Below are 25,121 nucleotides of genomic sequence, written 5' to 3'. Positions count from 1 at the left end.
TTGCAATCCAAATCTGTCGGCCGTCAAATTTTCTAAGTGAAAACATCTTTCCATTACGTTCTCCCCCTTATTTCCACTGTCAGGGGATAGCACAGAGATGTGATTAGCATCAAACTCGAGCAAACAATAAACTGTCCTTTTGAGGATAAATCAAATACTTGTTTGTAGAGTAAATATTTTCTCTTTCATTCATTACACTTCATTCAACATGTTAGAACGAATTAGAAATTGGAAAAGTTTCAGTACCAATTGAATTTCCGTTACACTCATCATCTGTAATCTGCCCCCATACGACACTCAAACGCATAATCAAGCCTTAAAAATTGTCAAGCCTTAATTATGCAAACACTGTAGTATTGACAACAGTTAAGCTTTATTGGAACGCAGATTTTTATAGATCTGATTGGTCATTTCATACTCGCTTTCCCTAAGGGGCCATCCAAATACCACGTGGACAGATTTTTAACGATTACTACCCCCCCCCTTCTCCCCGTGGACTAATGCTTATATAAATTCTTTTTTTGTAAGGACCGTGGACATTCCACAACCCCCCCCCCCACCAAACTGTCCACGTGGTATGTGGATGGCCCCTAACACGGTCGACAGAACGTTATACCTAGTTAGCCGAAAATGCACTCTTTGGACTATATAAGAGCCTGCTTCTCCTCGAATCAATCAGTTTACTAGTGGATGGTCTAATTAAGTAGTAGAGGATGGTAGCGAGGGGCAGCGGATAGCAGCAACGGTATATCCGATCACTGTACCAAGAGGTTGTTTTACTGCGAACTGCAGCAACCAGCAGTAGGCAGAGCTGCAGCAGGTGGCGATTTAAAATATTTCGCTGCCTTTTATAGCGGACGGACCAATATAGTAAATAGCACCATCCATAGCGCTAGATTTTAGATCACTCTTCGGTGTGGGAAGTACCGTCGACTTTCAAGCATGTCCCCAGTTTCGTGATAATCAAAACCAACGTGTTTCAGAGGTTACTTCTGATGGAAATCTGACTGACGCCGGCACACTGGCAGTGTTGGCAGAAAAAATGATTTGCAACATAAATTTCGACATACTCAACTTAAATTCAGGATTGTTTGGGGGCCCAAATAGAACAAAAAAAAACTTGGTTCTGGCTTTCTGCTATAAAGTTTCGTTTTTTTCCACATATAACTCTCAAAAAATGATTAGGAAAGTAATTAAAAGGAACAGTAACAGGGTATCAAAACTACCAAAATTGAGTCGAAACAATGAGATGCCAAAAATGAAGTTAAACGAACCACAATGTAATCAAAATACTACAAGGTATATAGCCCTAGGGGTTGTATGAAATGGTGACGTAGGACTAAATGTATATATTATATGCTGCGATTAATTGTTCATAGGCAATACTACCGTTTATATTTGATGGTCGTTATTGTAAAACTTACGATGCAAACATGCATACATGATAATACATGAAAATTGTACACAAATAGTAGTTGCCTAAATTCTCATAACTCTTATCTTCAAACATCTATAGTTCTGAAAAGAACCGATTCCATAATCTTCTGTAAGAAATTCGTGCTACAGAACGCTGATGAACGCACCATCGCACAGTGTTTCATTTTGCTTATTTCGTGCGCAAAATTAATAGCGTCTTCAAATTTGATTTTGGTGATATACTTTGTACGGAAAAGTTTCTATGTATTTTATTGTGCTTCTTTTAGAATGCACGATTTAGTGATTAATTCACCTAGAAGTGATATGGAAAATTTATTTTTTTAGGACAGTACGATAGACAGCTAGTGTCTTGAAAAAAGCTGTGGCAAATGGTTTTACTAGCAACATAGAAACTTTTCCGTACAAAGTATATCACCAAAATCTAATTTGACGAAGCTATTAATTTTGCGCACGAAATCAGCAAAATAAAACACTGTGCATCGATAGTATTGAATATTTTGCTTGACCGCGCATAATAAAGTTTGCTCTCCGCTGTGCCCTCCAGTAGCTGTGCCAGCTAAATATTCTGCAGCGTACGATGGTGACTGTATACTAAACTTGCTGTTGTGTGACAAATTAGACTGAAGCTGAATTTTCTGCAGTCTTTTGTATCGAGTTCAACGTAGATTTTTGCCATTAGGGCGTGGCCACACAGCTTAGAGAAAGAGGAACAAACCAAAACACCTTCGATACCACTGTGTGATTTTCATAAGCATCAAAAGAAAGTTTTTGCTTTCCCGATGCGAAAATCACTCTGGTTCTTAAGTTAACTAATTTTCGTTACTTATATTCGACTGATAACGGTGTTCGAGTGGGCACAAAGAAACAATTTAACCGTAAAATCACTGAATTTAGCAGTGAAAATTCTTAAAAATGAGGGTTATATCTTGCTGTGATAAACTATTCATAGGCAACACTGCCGTTTATCTTTGGTGCACCCTGGTCGTTATTGTAAAAATGATTATAGAGAAATAGATGAACATTTCACACTAGTAGTTGTTGTGGAGTTCTCATAACACTTATCTTCAAACATTTATAGTTCTGAAAAGAACTGATTCCATAATCTGCAGCTCGAAATGTGTGCTACTGAACACTGATGATCGCACCACCACCGGTAGCATTGAATATTTTGTTGGCCGCGCATGAAATTTGCTCTCCACTGTTCCCCTCAAAATATCATGCAGCGTACGATGGTGCATAATCTTCACGTGTGCTATAGAACGCTGATGATCGCAACAACGATAGCTTTGAATATTTCGCTTGGCCGCGCATAATTAAATTCGCTCTCCGCTGTGCCCTCCAGTAGCTGTGCCAACAAAATATCCTGCAGCGTAAGAAGGTAACAGTTGCTGTCGTATGCAAAAGAAAGGTAACATGGTCCGTAGTGCCTGGAAGTTGACTCGTATGCAGCTCTCGTTTCTCAAGGTCACGTACTTCTAACAGCTATTATACTCCACTCGCTATTGTGTGACAAACTAGACTGGAGCTGAATTTTCTACACGCATTCTTTTTTATCGAGTTCAGTTTAGATTTTTGCCATTAGGGCGTGGCCACGCAGCTTAGAGAAAGCAAACCAAAACACTTTGTTGAGTCAAAATATGTAGGCAGTGGAATTTGTTTCGTCCAAGTTATCGGGAAGCAAGCCGATAGCGAGGGAAATGTATGCAAAAGCTTGACCTTGGATCCTTCCACCTTTTTTTACCATTAAGCAGTAAAGCAACAATGTTAAACATTATATCAAACAATTGTTACACATTCTATCTACCCACCGACATATAAATGACTAAGATGCATTAAGTCGTGCGCTTGTTCTAATCGTTTGAAATCTGACGCAACATATGCCAGTGTCATTTTCAATTTCACAAAATGTAATCTAGTATAGAAAACAAAGACGTTGTCCTACGTCCAAAAAAAAGAAGATAAATTGATTGGAGAGTAGTCACAAAGTGTTAAAACAATTAAAAAGTGGAGGCAAATTATCAGAACTGAATATCAAAACTCAGTCTACAACGAAACATCCAAAACAGGTAAACAAAATCAAAAAAGGAACTGCGTCAGTAAAGTAGAACTGAAAAATATAGAGTATCTAAATTGAAAACAAGTTGAAAGCACCTGCATAATAAAGGTGCCCAAGAAAAAAACAAGTTGAAAAAATCTAACATTTAGAAAAGGCAAAAAGTTGAATTGAAAATTTAAGGTAAAAAAGTCGAAAGTATTAAAACTGTATTGAAGCCTTGCATAAGATAAGCTTGCAGGGATATGAAAAACAACAGTGTCAAAATGTACAAAAAAAAGAAAATAGTCTCAAGCGTCCATAACGACCGATAAAAGAAAACAAAAAGTTGAAAAATTGGCAAAAATGTGTCACGAAACTGTCTGAAAGGTGCCAACAAGAATAAAAATATGTCAAAGAATGTGACGAAAAAATCCCATTTATCGGAGAGGGACCAGAGAATGACAGAAACAAGTCAGGAAAGTGCACACAAATTTTGGAAAAGAAATAATAAAAAAAGTATATCGAAGAGCATTAAAATTATACCAAAATTGTAACAGAATAAATGAAAAAAAAAAACAAAGAGAGTTTTTTTAAGAAAAAGTTTCATAGAAGGGCCAGCCGCACACTCTTAGAAGTTATCGAAACTTTGTGGGTGTATAGGCCCTTCTACCCTAAGCAGCTCTGTATTTTTTTGCGAAAATTTATCTGTACTAACATTTGAAAAGAACTTAAGCTATTTTAATAAATCAGAATATCATATTAATGACAAGGGATAGAGAAAAGTTGCCAAAGGGTAACTTTTAGAAAAGTTTCGGAACTCTCAAAGAAAAATATTAATAAAATTAAACTCTTGGAATTACAAAAAGGAAATGGTTTCAGAGGCAAAAAACGGAAAACGAAAAATTCCACTGCCCACATATTTTGACTCAACAAAGTGTTTTGTTCCGTTCGTCTTTCTCGAAACTGCGTGGCCACGCCCTCATGGCAAAAATCTACGCTGAACTCTATACAAAAGACTGCGTGTAGAAAATTCAGCTTCAGTCTAGTTTGTCACACAACCCTCCATTATTCATCTCAACAGCACACATTTCGAGCTGAAGATTATGGAATCGGTTCTTTTTAGAATTATAAATGATTGAAGATATCATCTATTTCTCAATAATCATTTTTACAATAACGACCAGGGCGCACCAAAGATAAACGGTAGTGTTGCCTATGAATAGTTTATCACAGCAAGATATAACCTTCATTTTAAGAATTTTCACTGCTAAATTGAGCGATTTTCCGGTTTAATTGTTTCTTTGTGCCCATTCGAACATCGTTATCAGTCAAATATTAGTAACGAAAATTAGTTAACCTGAGAACCAGAGTGATTATGAAAATCACTCAGTAGTATCGAAGGTGTTTTGTTTTGTTTCTTTTTCTCTAAACTGCGTGGCCACGCCCTAATGGCAAAAATCTACGCTGAACTCGATACAAAAGACTGCGTGTAGAAAATTCAGCTTCAGTTTAGTTTGTCACACAATAGCGAGTGGAGTATAGCTGTTAGAGGTACCCGACATTAGGAAACGAGAGCTGCATACGAGTCAACTTCCAGGCACTGCGGAACATGTGACCTTTATTTTGCATACGGCAGCAACAGTTACCATCGTACGCTGCAGGATATTTTGCTGACACAGCTACTGGAGGGCACAGCGGAGAGCAAAATTCATTATGCGCGGTCAAGCAAAATATTCAATGCTACCGATGGTGCGATCATCAGCGTTCGTAGCACGAATTTATAACTGGAGATTATGGAATCGGTTCTTTTCAGAACTATAGATGCTTGAAGATAAGAGTTATGAGAAATTCGCAACTACTACTAGTGTAAAATTTCCATGTATTCATGCATCGTTAGTTTTACAATAACGACCATCAAATCTAAACGGCAGTGTTGCCTATGAACAGTTTATCGCAGTATATAATATATACATTTAGTCCTACGTCACCATTTCATACAACCTTTAGGGCTGTATACTTTGTAGTATTTTTCTATTTCAAATATGACTTTCTTTTCACAACGGTTGGTTTAACGTGTTCAATTATAATAATTCTTCAGTTAACCCTTAACAAACCTGTTCATCTGATATCAATATTGTTCAAATCGGTTCTGGTTTTTGAGATAATGAAGCTCCGTGATTTTCACATTTTGATACCTTACAGACAAAGTTACAGTCCGATTACTGTAAAATTCGATAGAATGTTATGAGGCAGCTGGAACTCTTATTTGCCACTAATTTTGTGGAAATCGGTTGAGCCAGCTCTGAGAAAAGTGAGTGAGTTTAAGTAGTCTTCGGAATATGTTTCTTTGCATAGCTAAATTTCACATTTTTAAACATAACATACAAAGTAAGGGTCCGATTGCAAAAATAATCAATAGGGTCTTGGGGCAACTAGGCCTTCCGTATGACACTGATTTTATGAAAATCGGTCCAGCCATCTCTGAGAAAATCGAGTGAGATTGAAATATAAACACACACACACACACACACACACACACACACACACACACACACACACACACACACACACACACACACACATACGGAAAATGCTCAGCTCGTCGAACTGAGTCGAGTGATATATGCCATTGGCCCTTTGGAGCACTTTTATACCTTCAGTTTTGTCAGTGATTGCTATGCCTTACAAGGAGAAAGGCAAAAAAATTTAAAAGTGTAGCAAAACATTCACAAGAGGTATAATATATGAAATATACCTAATACTATTTTTCCCGATATTTTTCAGTATCCAGCACAAAAAATTGCAACGAAAATGGACGCGAATCTGAAATCACAGTGAAAAAAATCGATCAAATATGAAACCAAACCCCCTCTAGCCTATATTACTAGAAAAATCCGTTTCAGCGCTAAAAAATTGTTTGAATGGAAAATTGCGTCTCGCTTGAAAAATTTTCCCTGACCTGATAATGAATTCTTTGACATTCCTTGATTTTGCAGGTTTTTCTAAGTTTTCACCATCCTGTACATCAGCGATTCTCTACCTTTCTTATTCCGCGTACTCCTTGGGGATATTTTTCATATCGATTGTATTCCCCGGCTTGGAATGTTTTTTGCAGAGTGGGTGATTGGTAGTGGTAGATCATGTTATGGTAGACTAGTTCCGGTTTCAAATTGAACTATGGTTTGTTTGATTGCTACATTGCAAGATTGAAAGAAAATAAAGTATTATAAAGAAAGATTACTTTGTCCGCCATTACTGATTTTTCTTTCGCGTACCTCCAGGGGTACGCGTACCCCAGGTTGAGAACCGCTGCTGTACATAGTTAAAAAAAAATCGACGAAAAATGTCAAAATTAAATCAGAATGTGTGAGAAAAAGACAAATTAACGTACAAAATAACAAAACATTTGAGAAAAATTTTCATCAACATTGACAAAAAATAATGCGGCAAAAGAAAAAGCCACAGAATGAGCATCGGACACGACCGCAAGGTTAACGTAAAAGTACGACAGTCTGTTTCAAGTCAATGTATTTCTTGCAATAGGTTTGGGAATACACTCGATTGGTGTGCGATGAAATTCAGTGATATTTCTCTTACAACTCTCTCTTTTCAATTGAATTAAATAATTTTAAATATTTGGATGTTAAACTTGGAAAAAAGCGTTGATTCTGGGTTGGCATGGACCGATAATCACTAGATGATTCTAGTTTTCTTGTTATCCTCCGCTCTACACACAATGAAAGCAAGCAAACAAGACATAACGATTATACACACCGGCACATTAACAGCTGTTAGCAATGCACAGTGGTCCAATAAGGCAAAAAGTGGAACTTTATTCCATAGCGCCTTTCACCTTCATCCTAGCTTAAAAGTGTCTTCGGAACAATTGTTTGTATGAACGACCCGCATAATAGCGAATTGTCAAAACATATGAAAAATTTACTATACTAAAAATAAAAAAAATACTTTTTTGTGTTGAGAGATAGAAGAATAGTTTATTCAGCAAAGTTGAAGAAAATTCAAAAAGATGAAACTTTGTTGAACAAATGAAAATCTTATCTTTTTTCGGTACAAAGTTATAAAGTGTATTACATGGGACTTACTTAGAATTTAGATTTTTGTACTTAACTTTTGTTAGTTACATTTTACATGAAAGTATTGTTAAGAGGAATTGTTGGGGCATACAAAACACACATTTTTGTCAAAGACCATATATCTCCAGGACTTTTCCTTACAAAGTTATATCATATTTTTAGTTAGGTAAAGTTACCGAAAAAAATAAGCTAAAACATGCTATAACTTTGTAAGAAAAAGTCCTGAAGATCTGAGGCCTTCAACAAAAACGTGTGTTTTGTATGTCCAAATGCTTCTCTAGAATAACGTTCTTTTGTGAAATGTAACTAACAAAAGTTAAGTGCAAAAAATTAACTTTTAAGTAACTTTTTCAGAAAATATTCTGTAACTCTGTACTGAAAAAAGATAGGATTTTCATTTGTTGGGCAAAGTTTCATATTTTTGCACGTTTTAAAACTTTGCCGAATAAAGCATTCCTCTAACTCTTAACACAAAAAAGTTAGTATTTTTGATATATGAACACCTACTGTAACATATGGTCGCCGTACTCTAACGTGGGTGAATTGGAACAAATGGAACCTAAAGGAGTTTATAGTACTTCAGCTTAACTTCAAGGAAAAGCATTGACATCATGATTCCACTTGCCCCTTTTTAACTTATACGTTCTTGAAATTATCGAAAAAATAAGCTAAAATATTATATAACTTCGTAAAGAAAAGTCCTGGATATATATGATCTTTGGAAAAAATGTGTGTTTTGTATGCTCCAACAATTCTTTCGAACAACACTTTCGTGTAAAATGCAGCTAACAAAAGTTAAGTACAAAAAACTAACTTTTAAATAAGTTCCATGTAATATACTTTATAACTTTGTACCGAAAAAAGATAGGATTTTCATTTGTTCAACAAAGTTTCATATTTTTAAATTTTCTACAACTTTGCCGAATAAACTATTCTTTTATCTCGTAACACAAAAAAGTGAATTTTTTTAGTTTTAGTATAGTAAAGTAGTATAGTATTTTGATAGTTTGCGATTATGCGGGTCATTCATATAAACAATTGTTCCGAAGACACTATTAAGCTAGGATGAAGGTGAAGGGCGCTATGGAATCAAGTTCCACTCTTTGCCTTATTGGACCACTGTGCAACGGTCAAACGGCTGAAAGCAAACGTGGCGCGGCATATCTGAACAACATTACTAACATATTCGGACAGGTTCAGCAAAGCTGTGCAGTCTGCCGGTTGGTCCGTCTACTATGGAACGCTACGATCGAATGAGTTGCTTGCTCAGCCTTGCTGCGCTAAAATCAGCTGCTGCTCTGTCAGCTGCGGATCGAGCCAGTTTCCAGTAAGAGTCAACCGTTCTCTTGCTGTAGTAGTCGGTTATACAATGAAGACTAAGTTTTTGCATGTTAGCTTTTATACGTGACTACTGAGAGTTAAACTTCCGGTAGGAAGAGTAGTGTGGACTGAAGCGAGTAAAACAACAACAACAACAACAACAAATCAGCGTCGGCTGTGCTGGAGAAGAAAACCTCGTTTCAGCTCTGATTAATGAGTAATTAAGCGCATTTTGAAGGACGCATAGCTTATTTTCGATTATTGCAAGAATGAAGGAAATCCGACGAGAGGCGAAAAGTAGTAATAATACCCAATTTTCAAGAAGGGACGAAAAAAGCATAAAAACGTGTCAAAACAAAGATTACCAGCAAGTTTCCTAAATAACTACAATGCGTAAAAATATGAATCAAAATAGCAATCGTAATAGGTGTAGAAAATGTATCCCAAAAATGTCACAGGAGGGCCGAAAAAAATTTAAAAAAAGAAGGAGCTTAAACAGATAATCAAACAGCTTTAATTCTCTTTAAATGAAGTTGATCGTTCACTAAACAAAATGTCAGAAAAGTATTGAAAAGTGCAAACATATTTGCCAATAAACTGCCAATTGATAAAACCTATAATGAATTTTTAAAGGTGTATGGAGAATATCGGAAAAATTGAAAGAAAAACAGAAAGTGCGAAAGTAATTTTCAGCAAAAGTATCAAGAGAGTATCAGAAAGTATTAAAACATTGATATGGAAATATGTTTGAAAATTTCTATGAAACATCATAAAAGTTATGTTTCAAAAAAATTGTAGGAAAAATGTTTTAAAACTAAAAGTATAAATAGTGCCAAATATTAAAAGAGAGGTAGCAATAATTACTAAAGTGACAGTGTTGAAAATGTGACGAGCGAACACAAAACTCATAGAGAACAAAAATAAAGTGATAAAAATCAGGCATTTAGTGCCAAATGTTTGAAATTGCATAAAAAGCTGTTGAACAAGTTAAAGGTAGAAAATATAATAAAAAATATTGAAAATGAATTTACAGAAGGGAGATAATAGCATAAAAAGCTTCAAGCTAAATAGCTTCAGAATATGTAAAAAATACAAGTGTCAAACAAGATTTTAAAACATGTCAAAGAAGTGACAAATGGCACGTAAAAAATGATCACAGAACATTTAACGTGTCGAAAAGTGTGTTAAAACTATGATGTTAAAACTATGAACTATGTAATATCAAAAATGTAATTGAAAAAATTGACCTTCCAGCTGGTCTCGAGGTACGATGCTGGCCTAAGAAGCCAGTCGTCGTAGGTTCGAATCTCGGCGCTGGAGAGACTGTTAGTGTTAGTAGGATCGTAGCGCTAGCCCCGCAATTGTCCTGCACACTTAACAGTTGGCTGCAAAGTCTGTGTACAATAAACAGAAGGTCGAGTTCCGAATTGGAATGTGGCACACCAAGGCTTTTTTTTAATTAAAAAAATCATTAAAGTTGAAAAAGTGATAAAAAGGAATAAAAATACGGTGAAAAAAAAAGCATCAGAATAAGTCACAGCGCCCAGTAAACCGCTAGTTTCAACGTCCGCTTCGGTCCATCGAATTTTGGCAGCCTTCCATTTGTCTATGCCTTGGTGACACTGTAGAACCCTTATTTCGTCGATTCGAGAGCGTGCAAGCTTTCCAGTGGATTTTATTTCATGGCACAAAATTTATTAAGATTGATCGCCAAAAGTCTTCCCTTCCGTCTCATCGGTTGAAATTGCATAACGCGTCAGAACAACAGAAAACAACTCAACTTGTTTATGTGGAACAAATAAATTACTCCCGCACGATGAAATATTCTGCACATTTCCGAAAGGGCGCTCAATGTTGTGGAACAAACTTTCGCCTTCACTGGGAACCGCAACGCAAACGCAGAGCTTCGGCAGCGCTTGTTTACTTTGCATCCCGTGTGCGACACAAAAACTGGATCTTTCGAATGTGAAATTACTTCAAATGAATCGGTCCAGTGGCTTTCGTCCTTCCTGGCTGCAGAGCTCGGTATCTGTCGTCTGTCGTTGACAGTTCCATTTATTTGCTCACAACTTATGCGTAATGGTGGCACTGATTTATCTATCTCGCACGCCGGTAGACCGCTCCAGTTTCGAAATTGGCTTCAAAAGCTCCCCCTCCTTCTCTCATCCTGAACTACACACTTTAGAATGCTGTGATCGTGACAAAGCGGTGCGCCATTCGTCAAATGCGGACAACCGGAGGCGCCATCAATGTTGACAGTGATCGACGAACGAAAAAGGATGTATTGCTTTCGGAACCGTCGGTCGAAGAACCGCATATGCATTGCACATGCAGTGTGTGCGCGATTGCAGATTGACCTGTCACTAGCGATGGTCTGTGGAAGTCACAGATCAAGCGATGTTCAACCTAATTTTAGACGAAAAAATCTGTGCGTCAAAAAATAATAATATCCACAAGTATTGCAAGTAGAAATGACTAATTTGGGTCCGATTGTCTGTGCATCAGAATGCGAATTGCATCACCAAAATCCGGTCTCAAAAAATACTGCAACGAACCAAACAATAGAACAGAAATTTCGATCCCTGGATGTCTCGCCTTCCCGGTTTGCTGCGTGTGACCCCTTTCGTAGAAAGGTTATTCCAAATGTGCGGGATTTATTGGCGACAGATTGATTGCCGCCAAAGCGCAGCTGCAAGCTCCGTTTCGCACGATAAAGATTTTATAGCGTTCGGGAACCATTTTCAAGATTAGTTTCGCCATCCTGTTCTCCTGTTGCTGTGAGCCATCAAAGTTTCGTTACGAGCTTTGATGTTTTCGAAAACTATCAAATCACCGATTAAACGACTTCTGTTCGCTGCGCGCTCCATTCGGTGGTGATAATAGTGATGAAAATGATGTTGATGACAATCAATCCGTGCAGCTTTCTTGCTATGCTTATCCGGATTAGGTATCGCCTTTCATCTGTATATTCGCCATTCCATTCCACGAAACATCAAAGGGGGAAGATGTGATGTAACAAGTTGTCTAATCATATTACGCTAAGGCATTTCCCGGTTGATCGACCATCTGCCGGTGGAACTTATTCTAAAACAATGCACTCGGATGTTATACTTTTCCATCCCGTGGAATAATTCGCTGCATCGAGGGGTCGTTATTCGATCTCAAAATCAGTCTTCCAGCACTCGCAAACGCTCCGCACCCGTCGATGTGCGATGGATATTCTCCAACACAAAGCGCAGATAACACGGAATAGGAAACGTTGCATTTTCCACTCGACCGGGTTTCCTGCTGGGTTTGCTTTCTGTATACGATCTGCCAACACCAGCAGCAGCGCGCGTTCACGAACTGTCGATGCATCAATATTGAACGTACTTTCCCGTTTACCACCTCGCAGCAGAACAAACATGGAAGCTGTTTTCCGCTAGGAAAACGTGGAAAATTTGCTGCTCTGCTCTCGGAGTTCGACTGGTAAATTGAATCTTTCCAAATTAATCCTCTTTACTGGCAGTCAATATAGATCCTCTCGTCATAAAAGTGAGTGGTTTAGTTCAACTGAAGCCGTAATACTAATTCTGTTCAGTTTTCGAAGTATTTATTTGCTATCTCTTCTGCTATCGTTTATTTCTTCCTTAATTATTTTTTTTTCTTTTTCGAAATTTTTTTCTGTTTTATCTTCTCACATTTTCTTTTTGATAGAATCTATTATTATTTAACCTTAGTGGTCATTCTAGTCACTTTCATGATTTTCGAAATATTTGAGGACAAATTTCAGAATGTATTTTCTCTTGGTTGAATTTTGTTTTCTTTTCAGTACTTTCGACCTTTTTTATTTTCTTACAATTTTTTCTCTAGTTAAATATTTTTCATTTGTCTAGTATTTCTTTTTGTCGGGAATTTTATCTCGGATTTCTTCATTCTGAGCTTTCCAGACTTTTTGATATAAAGGTTGTCCATATTTTTATTTTTTTTTATTTTTTAAAAACCTCATTTATTTATGTTACAGTTAAATAGTTAATAAAGTAAATAGAACTTATATATAGAACTTTTGGAATTGTTCATTTTTTAAAATCGCCACTTGCTTTTATTTCTTTTGTTGTTTCATTCAACAGCGCTAATTTTATTGCTTTTATTATTTTAAAATATTTCCATATGTATTTTCGTGATCCATTTCTCTCATTTTTGCCTCTTCTTCCAAATTTATTTTTTGTTTCTGTATTTTATTTTTCTGTTTTTTATTCTTTATTTTATGGGTTTGAATTTTCTTTATTCAAATTTTCTCGAACTAGTTGTTTATAAATAGATTTTTAGTATCTATTTTTTCTGTTTTATTTTTCTCTTAATTCTCAGCCTCGTTTCTCTCTCTATTTTATTAGTTTTAATATTTGTTTATTGAAATTGTTTATTTAAATAAATTTTTTCATCCAATGATAGTTTATTCAGATTATTTTCATAATTTTTCAAATTTTTATAAACAGTTTTAAAGGCCAGTTTGTTCCTGAGTTTTATTGTATCTTTCTCCTCCATACTATGGTTTGTCTATTTTTTTTTATTTTATAAAGTTTTTAGGATCTTTTTTGCTCTACTTTACAATCGCTTGTTTCTGTTTTATTCTTCAATGCTTTCTTTTTTTTATTAACTTTTATTTCCGTTGTATTGTGAAATTTGTTTATTTTACTGAACCATCTTTAATTTTTTTCCATGACTTTGCGATTTCGAGCGTATTCTGTTCTCTTACTCTTTCTCATGCTGATTCCTCTTGTTTATTCTAGTTTCTTCTATTTCTCATGCTACTTTGTCATCTTTGTTAATTAAGTTAGTTGTATATACAACGTTTGAGATTCAAATCTTTCTTTCAAGATTTTGAGATTTTTTGAATATTTTAAAAAAAGACTTTTAAGGGGTAATATCCACCAAAAAATTTCTTCTCTTGTCATTTTTTTTATTGGTTTTAATTATACTAAAACTATCCTAGAATCAAAATCTACATCGCCCAAGTACTGATCTAAACTCAAAATTCGTTTAAATCAATTTTTACCGAACAACTTTTATGCTCCAAAATAACATTTTTCGTTCATTTTGGCGATGCTTGTTTTTGTTTTTAATTTCGAGGCTTTGTAAACTAGTTAAAGTTACCTATGATCGATATCGTGTTTCAAATCTAAAGTATAGAGGTCGCTGCATCAAGTTTCGACCGTTACAGCGTCTCTACAGCACGTGTTCACTCACAGTTTGTCTTTGTTTAGTCGATCAGCCGTTCTCGTTGTGAACGTTTTTTGTTTGAGTTTTTTGATACTTTTTAACTGTGAGTTATACTCAAAAGTACCTAAATATGAGCGACAAGTTTGAGCTTTGCGTGGAATCGGACGCCAACCGCGTCAAAGTCACTAAGCGTCGCATGTTTGATACCGCGAAAGAGGGTAGGCGCAGCCTTAGATCAGATAAAAAAGGAAGAAGAGGAAGAAAAAGCCCAGGAAGGACAAATTTACGGCGCAGTGATAGCTGACTGATGGTAAAAAAATTATTAGGGGCTTTATTATTGCGATTCTCAAGATTTGAAGCATTTTGAAACTATAAACGTGTTTTTCTCAAAACCATGTTTTCAAAGTCGGCGAGCAGTAGAACTGAAAAAGTTTACATCCGATTGATTTGAAATTTTAACTGTAGCTTCTTCATTAGATTATCTAGTGAAGTACACACGATTTTGGCGATTGATTAACAATAACAAAAGTTATAAACAATTAAAGTCGTTTTTTTGTGGAAAAAGAATTTGTTTTCTCTAAACCGTTGCCATTTTGCGAAGAAAAATTCTAAAAATATAATCATGTGTACTTCACTAGTGATACTTATGTAGATAATGAAAAAATTTTTGTTTTGGTTATAGGTGGAGTTGGGCACGACTTCTACTGCTCGCCGCGGCCGCCATTTTGTAAAAAAAGTAGCAATAAATTTTATTTTCTACTCTCCAAGAGTTGCTTAATCCAACGATATATTATTTATATACCTTACATCTCAAATGTCCTTTAGAAAAATTCATGAAAAAAGTCTTGTTCTTTGAGCATTTGATAGATATTACCCCTTAAGATAAATTGTTTCTTGATTTTTGTTTTCTCTTATTATAATAACCGCCAATTTTCTTTTTTTTTGCAATTTATTTCGTCATCTTTTAATAACCTTTTTTTATATTTTTTTTACTCTATTAAGTATATTTTCGTTTTAAAATATTCATAGAAACATTTTGGAGATTTGAATTGTGTTTCAACAACTTTATTTTTCTCATTTTATTGATTTAAAATTTAAAATTAAAAATAAAACGATAAAATGACTAAAAAAAATCACAAGTTCCTCAAAGTTTTCAAATCAAACACGAATTTAAAAAAAGAAATAAAAAGTAATTTGAAAATTGCGTAAAACACGCTTGAAAGCAATACGAAAACGGCCTAAAATTGAAGGAGAATTTATTAAAAAAAGACACACATACGAAATTCGAGGTTATATAAATTACACTGGCAACAGGTTTTGCCTAGAGCTCAAACTGAAAAAAATGAAAGATTGGGCGTCGTACACAAATTACGTAACGCATTAAGGGGGGGGGGGAATAAGTCTGCGTTACTTAGTGATACATAGGGGGGAGGGAGGGGGACTAGTTGAGACTGTTACGTAACTGTGATGTTTGCTCAAAATTGCAAATTTCGAGGAGGGGGGGGGCAGGTTGTCCAGCGTTACGTAATTTTAGGGGGGGAGTCATATCGAACGTTACTTATCGTTACAAAGGGGTGTACGACACCTTATCGCTTTTTAACCATTCCAGTGATAATTTTTCCAGAGACTCAAATGAGATTTTCTATAAGTCACCGTAGAAACGACGAACCCGGTGAGCACCTACTCTGAAGCCTCCTTTTGACGTACTTCTGAATTCACTAGGGGCAACGAAATTCACAGAAATGGCTGAAAAGGTATAATCTTTTTAGGGCAATTATTTTGAGCTCTAGAGTAACATTTTTTTAAACTTTTGCCGACCAGCGTAATTGAATTTTTTTTCTCTTTTCAGAATATCTCGGATTAAGATAATTTTCAAAAAATAATGAATTATTTTATTATTTTCGAGTTTTGGGATTTACAGAATGACAACTATTCCAGAAATTGGCAAATATTTTTTGAAAATCAAGTTATTTAATACTCTTGTGTTTAAAAAATTTTGACTCGATTTAGTTTTTCAAGGTTTGTAGATTAGGTTTATAGGTTTGTAAATTCTCGAGATTTTTAAGTTTTTTTTTTAATTTGCAGGATTTGTAGATTTTTAAATTTTTTATTATTTTCAAATTTTCAAAATTTTAAAAATTCTTGACCCTCTAGTGCCAAAATTAGTTTTTAGACGGACTTCGAGAAAATCACTATGAAGCTTTTTAAACATTTTTTTAATTCTTATTGAAGCTCTTCAGAGGTCCAACTGAAGACCGTCTAAGGGCGGCACTGGGCACTAGATGGTTAAGTTTAAGATTAAGATTTTTAAATTTCTCAAGATTTCCAAGATATTTATGATGTTTAGGATTTCTAAAACTTTTAAAGATTTTTAAGAGTTTTAAAGATTTTAAGATTATTAAATTTTTTAAGATTTCCACGATTTTTTAAATTTTAAGATTGAAGATTTCAACACACATAAACAGACGTGCCACTCGATGACGATTTCATCTACCAGAAAAATAACGATTATTTTGAAATTTTGCTTAGTAGGCAATAATGCCGCTAGTGTCGCTATCAGCAAGCGTGTACATTCATTATCAAAGCCAAAAACCGTCAATAATGCCGCTGGGGTTGATATAAACAAGCGTGCACACCCATTAGCAGAGACAAGAATCGTTCTACGAGAATAAGTTAGTAGGAAATAAGCTCTCATGGTGTCGCATGAGTGTAACGTTTCGAATAAGGACGAAGATTTTCCAGAATTTTTCTTCAAAGAGGCACGTCTGTTTGTTGGTGATTTTAGGATTTGCGAAACGTTTAAGATTTTTTGGGTTTTTTAAATTTTTAAGATACATAGGGTAGAGCGGGGCTAGTTGGCCATTTTTAGTCAAAATGTTCTTTTTTTTTTGTAGGGAATGTTTTGGCAAAAACTCATTACATGAAAATATTGTTTTAAGTCTGTAGCATCTAGACAAAATATGAACGACTCAAAATAGCTTACGATTTTGCGAATATTCTATGTTTTTGAGTGGATGTCAAACTGGCCAACTAGCCCCCAAGTTGGGGTTATACCAAAGTCATAAAATTCAGACACAACATTAAATGCACGACAACATAGTTCAATTGGATCGTTCTGGCCAAATAAAGTGCGATGCATAGGTAGTCTCAAAAAATCCGATCGTCTAGTAATTCTAGATGGTACATTGAAATAAACTCGTTCTAGTAGCTCTGTGCTGTCAATATTGTTTCCCAGAAGATCGAAAATAAATAAACGTTGCAGCAAACTTCTCCTATTCGCCAGAGTTAGATCATCCGCGAACATGTACTTTGGAGATTTTATAGTTGAACACAGATCGTTTGCAAAAAGAATGAAAGGCAGTGGGCCCAAGTGGCTTCCTTGGGGCAAACCTGATCGAATTTCAAATGGAAGTGAATTAGTACCAAGCACACGTACAAAAGCATTGCGATCCGTTAGATACGACAGTATCCACTGTGTCAGCCATGAAGGAAATCCCATTTTTTGCAGCTTGGTAACCATCAGAAGGTGCGGCACTCTATCGAAAGCTTTAGCATAATCAACGTAAACGGCGTCAACTTGCTGGCGCTTTTCGAGCGCTCTCGTCAAAGCAGAAACATAGGCATCATGTTGGTAACTGTCGAGCGTTTTTTAACAAATCCATGCTGGTATTCCGAAATCATATAGCGAGTCGTGGATAAGACTTTCGAAAACCTAATTTGCGGCAGCCTGTAGCGTTCCAGCGAAAATCAAGCCACTTCCGGTTTTTTTTTTTGTTTATACGTTCGCTTTCCGAAATCCCAAACCATGAGAAAAATACGCGGCAGGTATCCTCCGTATAAAAAGCGACTTTAGTATAAATGATTATACTGTTTGCGCTTGGCTTGAGTTTGCATCACGAAATTGCGCCGTTCCTGGAATTGCATATACTTGGTTATTTGAATTCATTGAAGATGTGCATAGGATCAACCACAGGGTGGCCACTCTACCGGGAAAAACGGGAAAAGCGGAGAAAAGCCGGGAATTTTAAATCACCGGGAAAAAAGACGGGAAATTAGGTTTCACGCCGGGAAAATCAAGATTCCTGTATTTTTTTGTTGCATGATGACCTAATTGGCATGATTCTTCCAGTTATGGAAATGCTGGTTGTTGACTTCAGCCAAAGTCAGCAGCGGCTTCGTAGTTCTCGTAGCGTTGAATAAAATCAAGCTTGATCAGACGAATAAACACATTTTGCTGTTCCGTAACATATTTTGTCAGGAAAATGGTCGTACGTTCTCATCTTGCATCCAACCCCCTTCTTATGTGAACTAGGACTGCTCAGGTTTGAACCAGATGGAAGAAATTTTGATTGCCCAAAACATCGTATACGACACTATCAGCGTCGCGGAAGGCGCATTGAAAGTTCTTGTGAATAGTGTTCGACATTGGAGTCCGACTAAAAGTCAGATAGGACCGGAATCTTCAAAGCTCGATTTCATATCGAACCAAACCGGAACGGACCTACCTGGGTTCTAATTCTGAGGTCGGAAAAAGTCCGGCAGAAAAAATAAACCTTGATTTTTAATATGGTTTTAATCACAAGCAGGACATTTATATTGTAGGTGTTTTGATTTGCATTTTCATGACATTGCATTATTATTGCATTTCAAGTGACATATTTCAAAGAGAATATATATCAAAAATTTCCACAAATTCTATACGTCTTTCAGCATTTTTTTTTGCAGAATTAAAATAAGTTATTTTTTTAAATCTGTTTTCGTCCGATTGACTACTGTATTGCCACCTTGAAGAGTTATTTATATATAATTTCTCAATTTTTTTCTATATCAAAACCAAACATTAGCTACGCAAAAAAAGGAAAATTATTATTTAACCTTTTAATTGAAATGTCATGTCAGATATCTAGAAAAAAGATTTTTTTTTAAATCGTAAATGTGGTATTTTGCCCTAAAAATTTGAAACGTAACGATTTCCATTAGTATTTAACAATGGAACATATCAATTAGTCTGCATTTCAATGCGAAATAAATGAAAAAAAAACATGAGCATTTTTTGATTTGAAAGAAATTTTTAAGACGATTTTGTTAGTATGTGTTGTATACTGTTTTGAAAAAGGAGCTCATATTTATCAAATTCCTGAAAAACTGTTATGATTTTCTTCAGAATACAGCTCATTTCAAGATGGCTTGACAAAGTATTTTTTTTATTTCTTTTAGCACCAATATTTAGTGGTTAATTTGAAATCCAATTTGTGGTAATTTATGGTTGAATAATTTCTGAGAAATTTTCAGAAAACTGAGTCAAGCCATCGCTGAAAAAGATTTCGCTTCAAATGAATCGGACAACGATGATATATACATCAATCGAAAGCTCTTAATTTGTGGTTCACGAAAATGTAGTTTTTGTAGGCATAGTTCATATTAAAATAAGTAAAAAACTATTATTAAAATTTTTGAACATTGTTTACCTCTTGTTGTCCACACCGACCGTACGCGGCGTTGGATGAGCATAGTACTGGCACCTGCCGATGCTAGTGCTAGTGGGTTATCTAGAACATATCGACAGTCGTTTATATACACTAAGGTCGTTTTTTACGCGAGGGATGCGTTCCAAATTTGTATGGGTCCGCGTAAAAAACGACTTTTTTGAGTTGCAAATATAACAAAGAAAACCGTCCTAAAACGTTAGAACCTCGTTTGAATATGATCTAGAGACTAAAATTCAATATTTTAAATTTTGAGTATATACACCAAAAATTGTGTTTTTTTTTTTTAACTGATATATGATCACTCGTGGCCTAAAACGGAAAACGTGATTGAAAAGAGGTCGATATCTTGTACCGTTTTTGAGGAATGGAGGAAAGCAACCCGCGTAAAAAAAAAACCGTGTGAAAAGCGACCTTACTGTATACGACATACAGTTGTCGCTGCCGTTGAAAGCTTTTTTGTTTTATTATTCAGGGGGTAGTTGTAGTAGCATATTCCTGAGACGAGAAAATATCGAATTTTAATTCTAGTCAGGACTCACACCTTTAGGCATTTACCATGCGTTTCAACCGTTCCCTACAGTTCTAAGGCCATTCCCGATCTTCAGGCATCATTCCGGTTTCTAAAATACCCAACAGTCGAATACAGTTGCGTAGTTGGTTACAAAAATATTATTATATTTATCGAAACAAAAAACTGTTCTTTATTATTATCAGGCTGTAATTTATTCCAAGAGTTAAAACGTATGTGCTAATAGATTTTAACATATAATAGATTTTGTATGAGAAAGACCAGATCACACCCCAAGGTGTATTAATTTAGGTTTTTTTTTTCAAACAATCGGTAAACGGCAAAACTACATTTCCGGAAATGATTCGACCGAAGATCGAGAAAATTACGCTCGCATGTCTACGTAAAACTTCACTTATTTTGAGGAAATTTACGTAAAACACACGGAGGCTTGTCAACTACAAATATCTGCTAATTGATCAACATTTGCAATTCGCAGCAAATCTGCACATATAGTCTCCCTGCTGTTTACATACTGTTTCACCTAGAAATACTCAGAGGAAGAGATTCGCAGTGAAAAAAATCGCCAATTCGGCAACTGGGTTTCATATGTCAGAGGTGCCAGATCTCTTCTCAAAGCGCAATGTTGACTAACATTCGACTTGTATAATCGGTGGTGACGGTGAAAGTCCTTAAGAATAGTGAAGTGCTTCGCAAAACCTGTGAAGGTGATATATTTTATGCTTATGTTTAATTTTATACACCTTCACTTATTTTGTAACCTATACACAAGGTTTGTTGAGCTCCGGGTAAAAATCACTCATTCATTGGCAATAGAACAAAAAATCGTATAGAAATGAACACGTTCTTTTTTGTACCTGATTGCAATACCTCTCAATGTGGTGTTACCTTTCTTGTTCGTTTGGCTCCAATTTTGACGGTTCGTTTGGCTCACCGCATATCTCTCCCTCTGAGTATCTCTAGTTTCACCATACTCATCGCTACACGAAAGCTTTCTGAGAAAAAATCATCTTGATGGTCTACCAGCGCCGCGTACGGTCGGTGTTGACAACAAGAGGTAAACAATGTTCAAAAATAATAGTTTTTTAATTATTTTATTATGACGCATGCCTACAAAAACTACATTTTCGTGAACCACAAATTAAAAGCTTTCGATTGATGTATATATCATCGTTGTCCGATTCATTTGAAGCGAAATCTTTTTTCAGAGATGGCTTGACTCAGTTTTCTGAAAATTTCTCAGAAATTACTCAACCATAAATTACCACAAATTGGATTTCGAAACCACAAATTAACCACTAAATATTGGTGCTAAAAGAATTAAAAAAAAAACTTTGTCAAGCCATCTTGAAATGAGCAAAAATACATACAAATTGTGTTTTATACAGTTTTTGCTGTGATTTTTCACTCGTTGTTTTTTCGTGGATTTCGGTATTTCCATGATTTGTCATGTAAATTACCAGAAAAAGTAACACTATACTCTGATTGATTTAAATAATTTTTTTTTCAAATTGTTTATTCAAAGTGTCGGTTGAATTTATTTTACGAGTCTAAGAAATCTCTCATACATGCCCTGCTCGAAAGTCCCAGGGTCGAAGTTTTCGAAAAAAAAAATGGTTCGAAATAACAGACCTTGACGTTTCGTGCATTTCTAAGACATTTTCCATAAAAAAAAATTATGACAATTTCATGTGCATTTTTTCATTTGTCACTCTAAGGCTCTTCTCTTCGAAGCCTGAGATCAAATTTAGCATGAGAACTTTTTTCGAGGAAAAATAACTTCTAAGCCCTAACGCAAAACGAAGTTCGCTGGTTGAATTTATTGACACCCTTATTCAGAAGCATTGTAAGCTCAAGAGCAGGTTGACAGAGAGTTAAAGCAGAAGGAATCAAAAACAGCACGAGAAGGCGAAATTGTCAACGACTTGGAGATAAAAAGGGTGAAAATTGTGTAAGAGGTCTCTATGAAGATACTTGCTATAGTCGCAAAGAGCTAAAAGCGAAGAAGGAGAAATATTTTTTATTGTTTCATGTCACTATTTTTGCAAGGACATAAATAAACATGTGAAAATTGATGTTTATCTCATAGTTTTTTTTAAATTAAAACACCGGGAAATTTTAATTAATTTCATCGGGAAAACCGGGAAAAAACCGGGAAATCGAAAATCGATTTTGAGTGGCCACCCTGCAACCAGCCCCGCTAGTATGTGACCTCATGTATTAAAAATGAAAATTACTCAAAATACATGAAAATACAATTTTGGCGAAAATTTGATTTACACTACTTTACACTAACAAAATGTACTTTCATTATGGATGGAACTAGGTTTATTTTAATTTGGCTAGCTTTGTTCAGACAAAAAGTTTCAACTTGAAAACCGAGTAGAATTGATGGCCAATTTGGCACCAACCTGTATTTGTTATACGTCCTAAATAAAACTGTACTTCATTTTTTCATTTAGATTCCCTGGTTATCTACTACATATCACCCATATTACACGATTTTTTTGATACGTAGATTCGAAGATATTCTCATTGACCAACTTACCCCGTAACCAACTAGCCCCGCTCTACCCTACTTAACTTTTTTTTTGGATTTTGAAGATTTTCAGGGTTTTAGAAATCTTTAGAATAATTGAGATTTTTAGGATTACGACGCTACTTGGAATTTTTCCAAATTTTCAAAATTATCAAGATTTTTCAGATTTTTGGAGATTTTCAAGATATTAAAAATTTTGGAGATTTTCACGATTTTTAAAATTTTTTCGATTTTTGAAATCGTTACGGTTTTTGAGATTCGAATGATATTCAAGATTTTCTGAATTCTTGAGATCTTTGGGATTTTTAAAATTTCAAAATTTTGAACATCTCTATGGTTTTTGGGAATTTTGAAATTCTCAGATTTCCAGAATTTTAAAGAATTTTAAGGTTTTTGGAATTTTTAAAATTCCATGGTTTTTGGGATTTTCAAAATTTTTCAGATTTTTAATATTTTTAAAATTTTGTATTTTCTTAAAATTTTTCAGATTTCTAGGATTTTTTGAATATTAAGGAATTTTGGATTTTTTATGATATCGAGGGTTATTAAGATTTTTAAAATTTTTATAATTGGAGTTTTTAAAATATTGAGAATTTTTAAAATTTTCAGGTTATTTTTTTAATTGTTAAAATTTTTGGAATTTTAAAATTTTTAGGATTTTTAAAAGATTTCAAATTCTTAAAATTCTCAGTATTATAGAATTCTAAAAATTTTCGAGATTTTTAGGAGATTCAAGATTTTTGTTAATTTTTAAGATTCGTAAGATTTAGCTAATATTCAAACTTGTCAGATTTTAAATATTTCTAAAATTTTTAAGATTTTTGAAATTTTTAATAAGTCGGACTCGATTATCCGGAATTTTAGACTTATTTTTTGCTTCTCGGAAATTTACCCTTTTTTCCACAGAAATGATTTCTGGTGGTCACTGGATTATGCAAGTTACATAACAAATTAAAAAAAAATTACGGTTGTTTAAGGCAAATTTGGAAGAAAAAACTTCCGGAAAACTCGATTGTCCGGAGTGAAAAAAAAAAAAAAAATTCGACACTCATGTGCGGAAATGTTCAGCAATGCTGTGCAGTCCGCCGGTGGTTCGTGCTATCGGATTAGTTACCTGTGCAGCCTTATTACGCTGAACACAACTGCTGCACTGCCGGCTGCGGGCGAGTCAGGTTTCAGTAAGAGTTAACTCTCACCTTGTTGTAGTGAGCGGTTGTACAATGAAGACTAAATTTCTGCATGCTCGGCTTTTGTGCGTGACTACTAAGAGTTATACTTCCGGTGGGCGGGGCGTTGTGCACTCGTGCGAGCAAAACAACAACAACAAGTCATTTGGAAAGTCAAATCATTTGGATACTTCGATGTGGGCTATGCTGGGGAAGAATGGTGATTGTTTGGTGTGATTTAGATTGATACTAAGAGTTTACAATTTTCTGCATTTTGGTGGACGCATCCAACTTTCCAATCCAGCTTATTTTCTAGCTGTAAGATTGAAGCAACTCGTTGGAAACTAACTGAGTTTTAAGCATTTGAAAGTACTACATTAAAATTTAAACGTGAAAATTTTGAAAGATTTAATAGGTTTTAGAGATTTTAATGATTCATCAAAATAAAAAACGATTGTTTGAAGTGTCAACACTTTTGACTTAAAAGTCAATAAAGAAAATAGAAAATGTTGATAAGTCATTTAAAATAGCTCAATGAATTAGTTCATATTGCATTGCTTTCAACACAATTCCACAAAATTCTTGAAAGTTGTACAGTTTCCAAATGAATGAAAATTTCGGAATGAATTCCGGTGTGATTTCTAAGTTAGAGATAAGGAGCTTCTCAAATAACAATCTCACAGTTTTTTGGCATTGATAAGCGCTTCTAACATGCTATTCTGTCTCAAGGCTGATTTTGACGAAGCAAATCATTCATGCCTCATAATTTTGTTTGAGAATGTTGAAATTAATCTGGCATGTGATCGGTGAATGTTGAATGGCTTGCGCTTATTAGAAAATACATTTTACCTATCCAATAAAATTTTACACACTAAACTGACACTTCAGCTTTTTCCGAAGGTAAAATAACTCAATTTCAGCGCGTGGTTCGCGTTAGCTAACTTGTTTTTCCGAATCGAAAAATCGAACTAACAGCGAGCGTTCCTCTTTCCATGTGAAATACTGGCAGAAGCATTCCGAACGCAAATCGATCATCGCGAGTTATTCATCGTTCTTCCTGTTAGTCCTGGCCGAGTGGGTCCGAAAGTAGGTGAAAAATTGTCTTTCGACTCGTTCCGATTTGTCTGCACCGTTGGCAGCAGCTCTACCGTGCCACAGGAACCATATCGTTCGTTCATTCGTTCTTGTGGATTAATGTCGAGTTTGAAAAATGTGTTCACTTATCATTTTTCCACGCCCGAACGAGCGGGCGAACATCTCCAATTACTGGAAGTGTTGTCAATTTACGCTTGGGTGGATCTTCGATTTCGACG

At 35.2% G+C, this 25,121-nt stretch overlaps 1 protein-coding gene across 3 annotated transcripts in view; it reads right to left on the bottom strand.

The window, feature by feature from the left end:
• LOC129717900 (uncharacterized) overlaps positions 1-25,121 on the bottom strand; it is a 201,648-nt gene that overhangs the window by 109,764 nt on the left and 66,763 nt on the right. Inside the window, exon 1 of one of the 3 annotated variants that reach the window (XM_055668168.1) lies at positions 19,554-19,611. The exons of the other annotated variants lie outside the window; for them this stretch is intronic. Coding sequence (XP_055524143.1) covers positions 19,554-19,596 — 43 coding nt within the window. The 5' untranslated portion in view covers positions 19,597-19,611. Of the gene's footprint in view, positions 1-19,553; positions 19,612-25,121 lie in introns of those variants that run through there. 3 annotated transcript variants of the gene reach the window in all.

The sequence above is a fragment of the Wyeomyia smithii genome, chromosome 1, assembly GCF_029784165.1.
Source record: "Wyeomyia smithii strain HCP4-BCI-WySm-NY-G18 chromosome 1, ASM2978416v1, whole genome shotgun sequence".
NCBI lineage: Eukaryota > Metazoa > Arthropoda > Insecta > Diptera > Culicidae > Wyeomyia > Wyeomyia smithii.
Note: the sequence above shows the minus strand (reverse complement) of the source record. Positions and strands in the feature narration are given on the sequence as shown.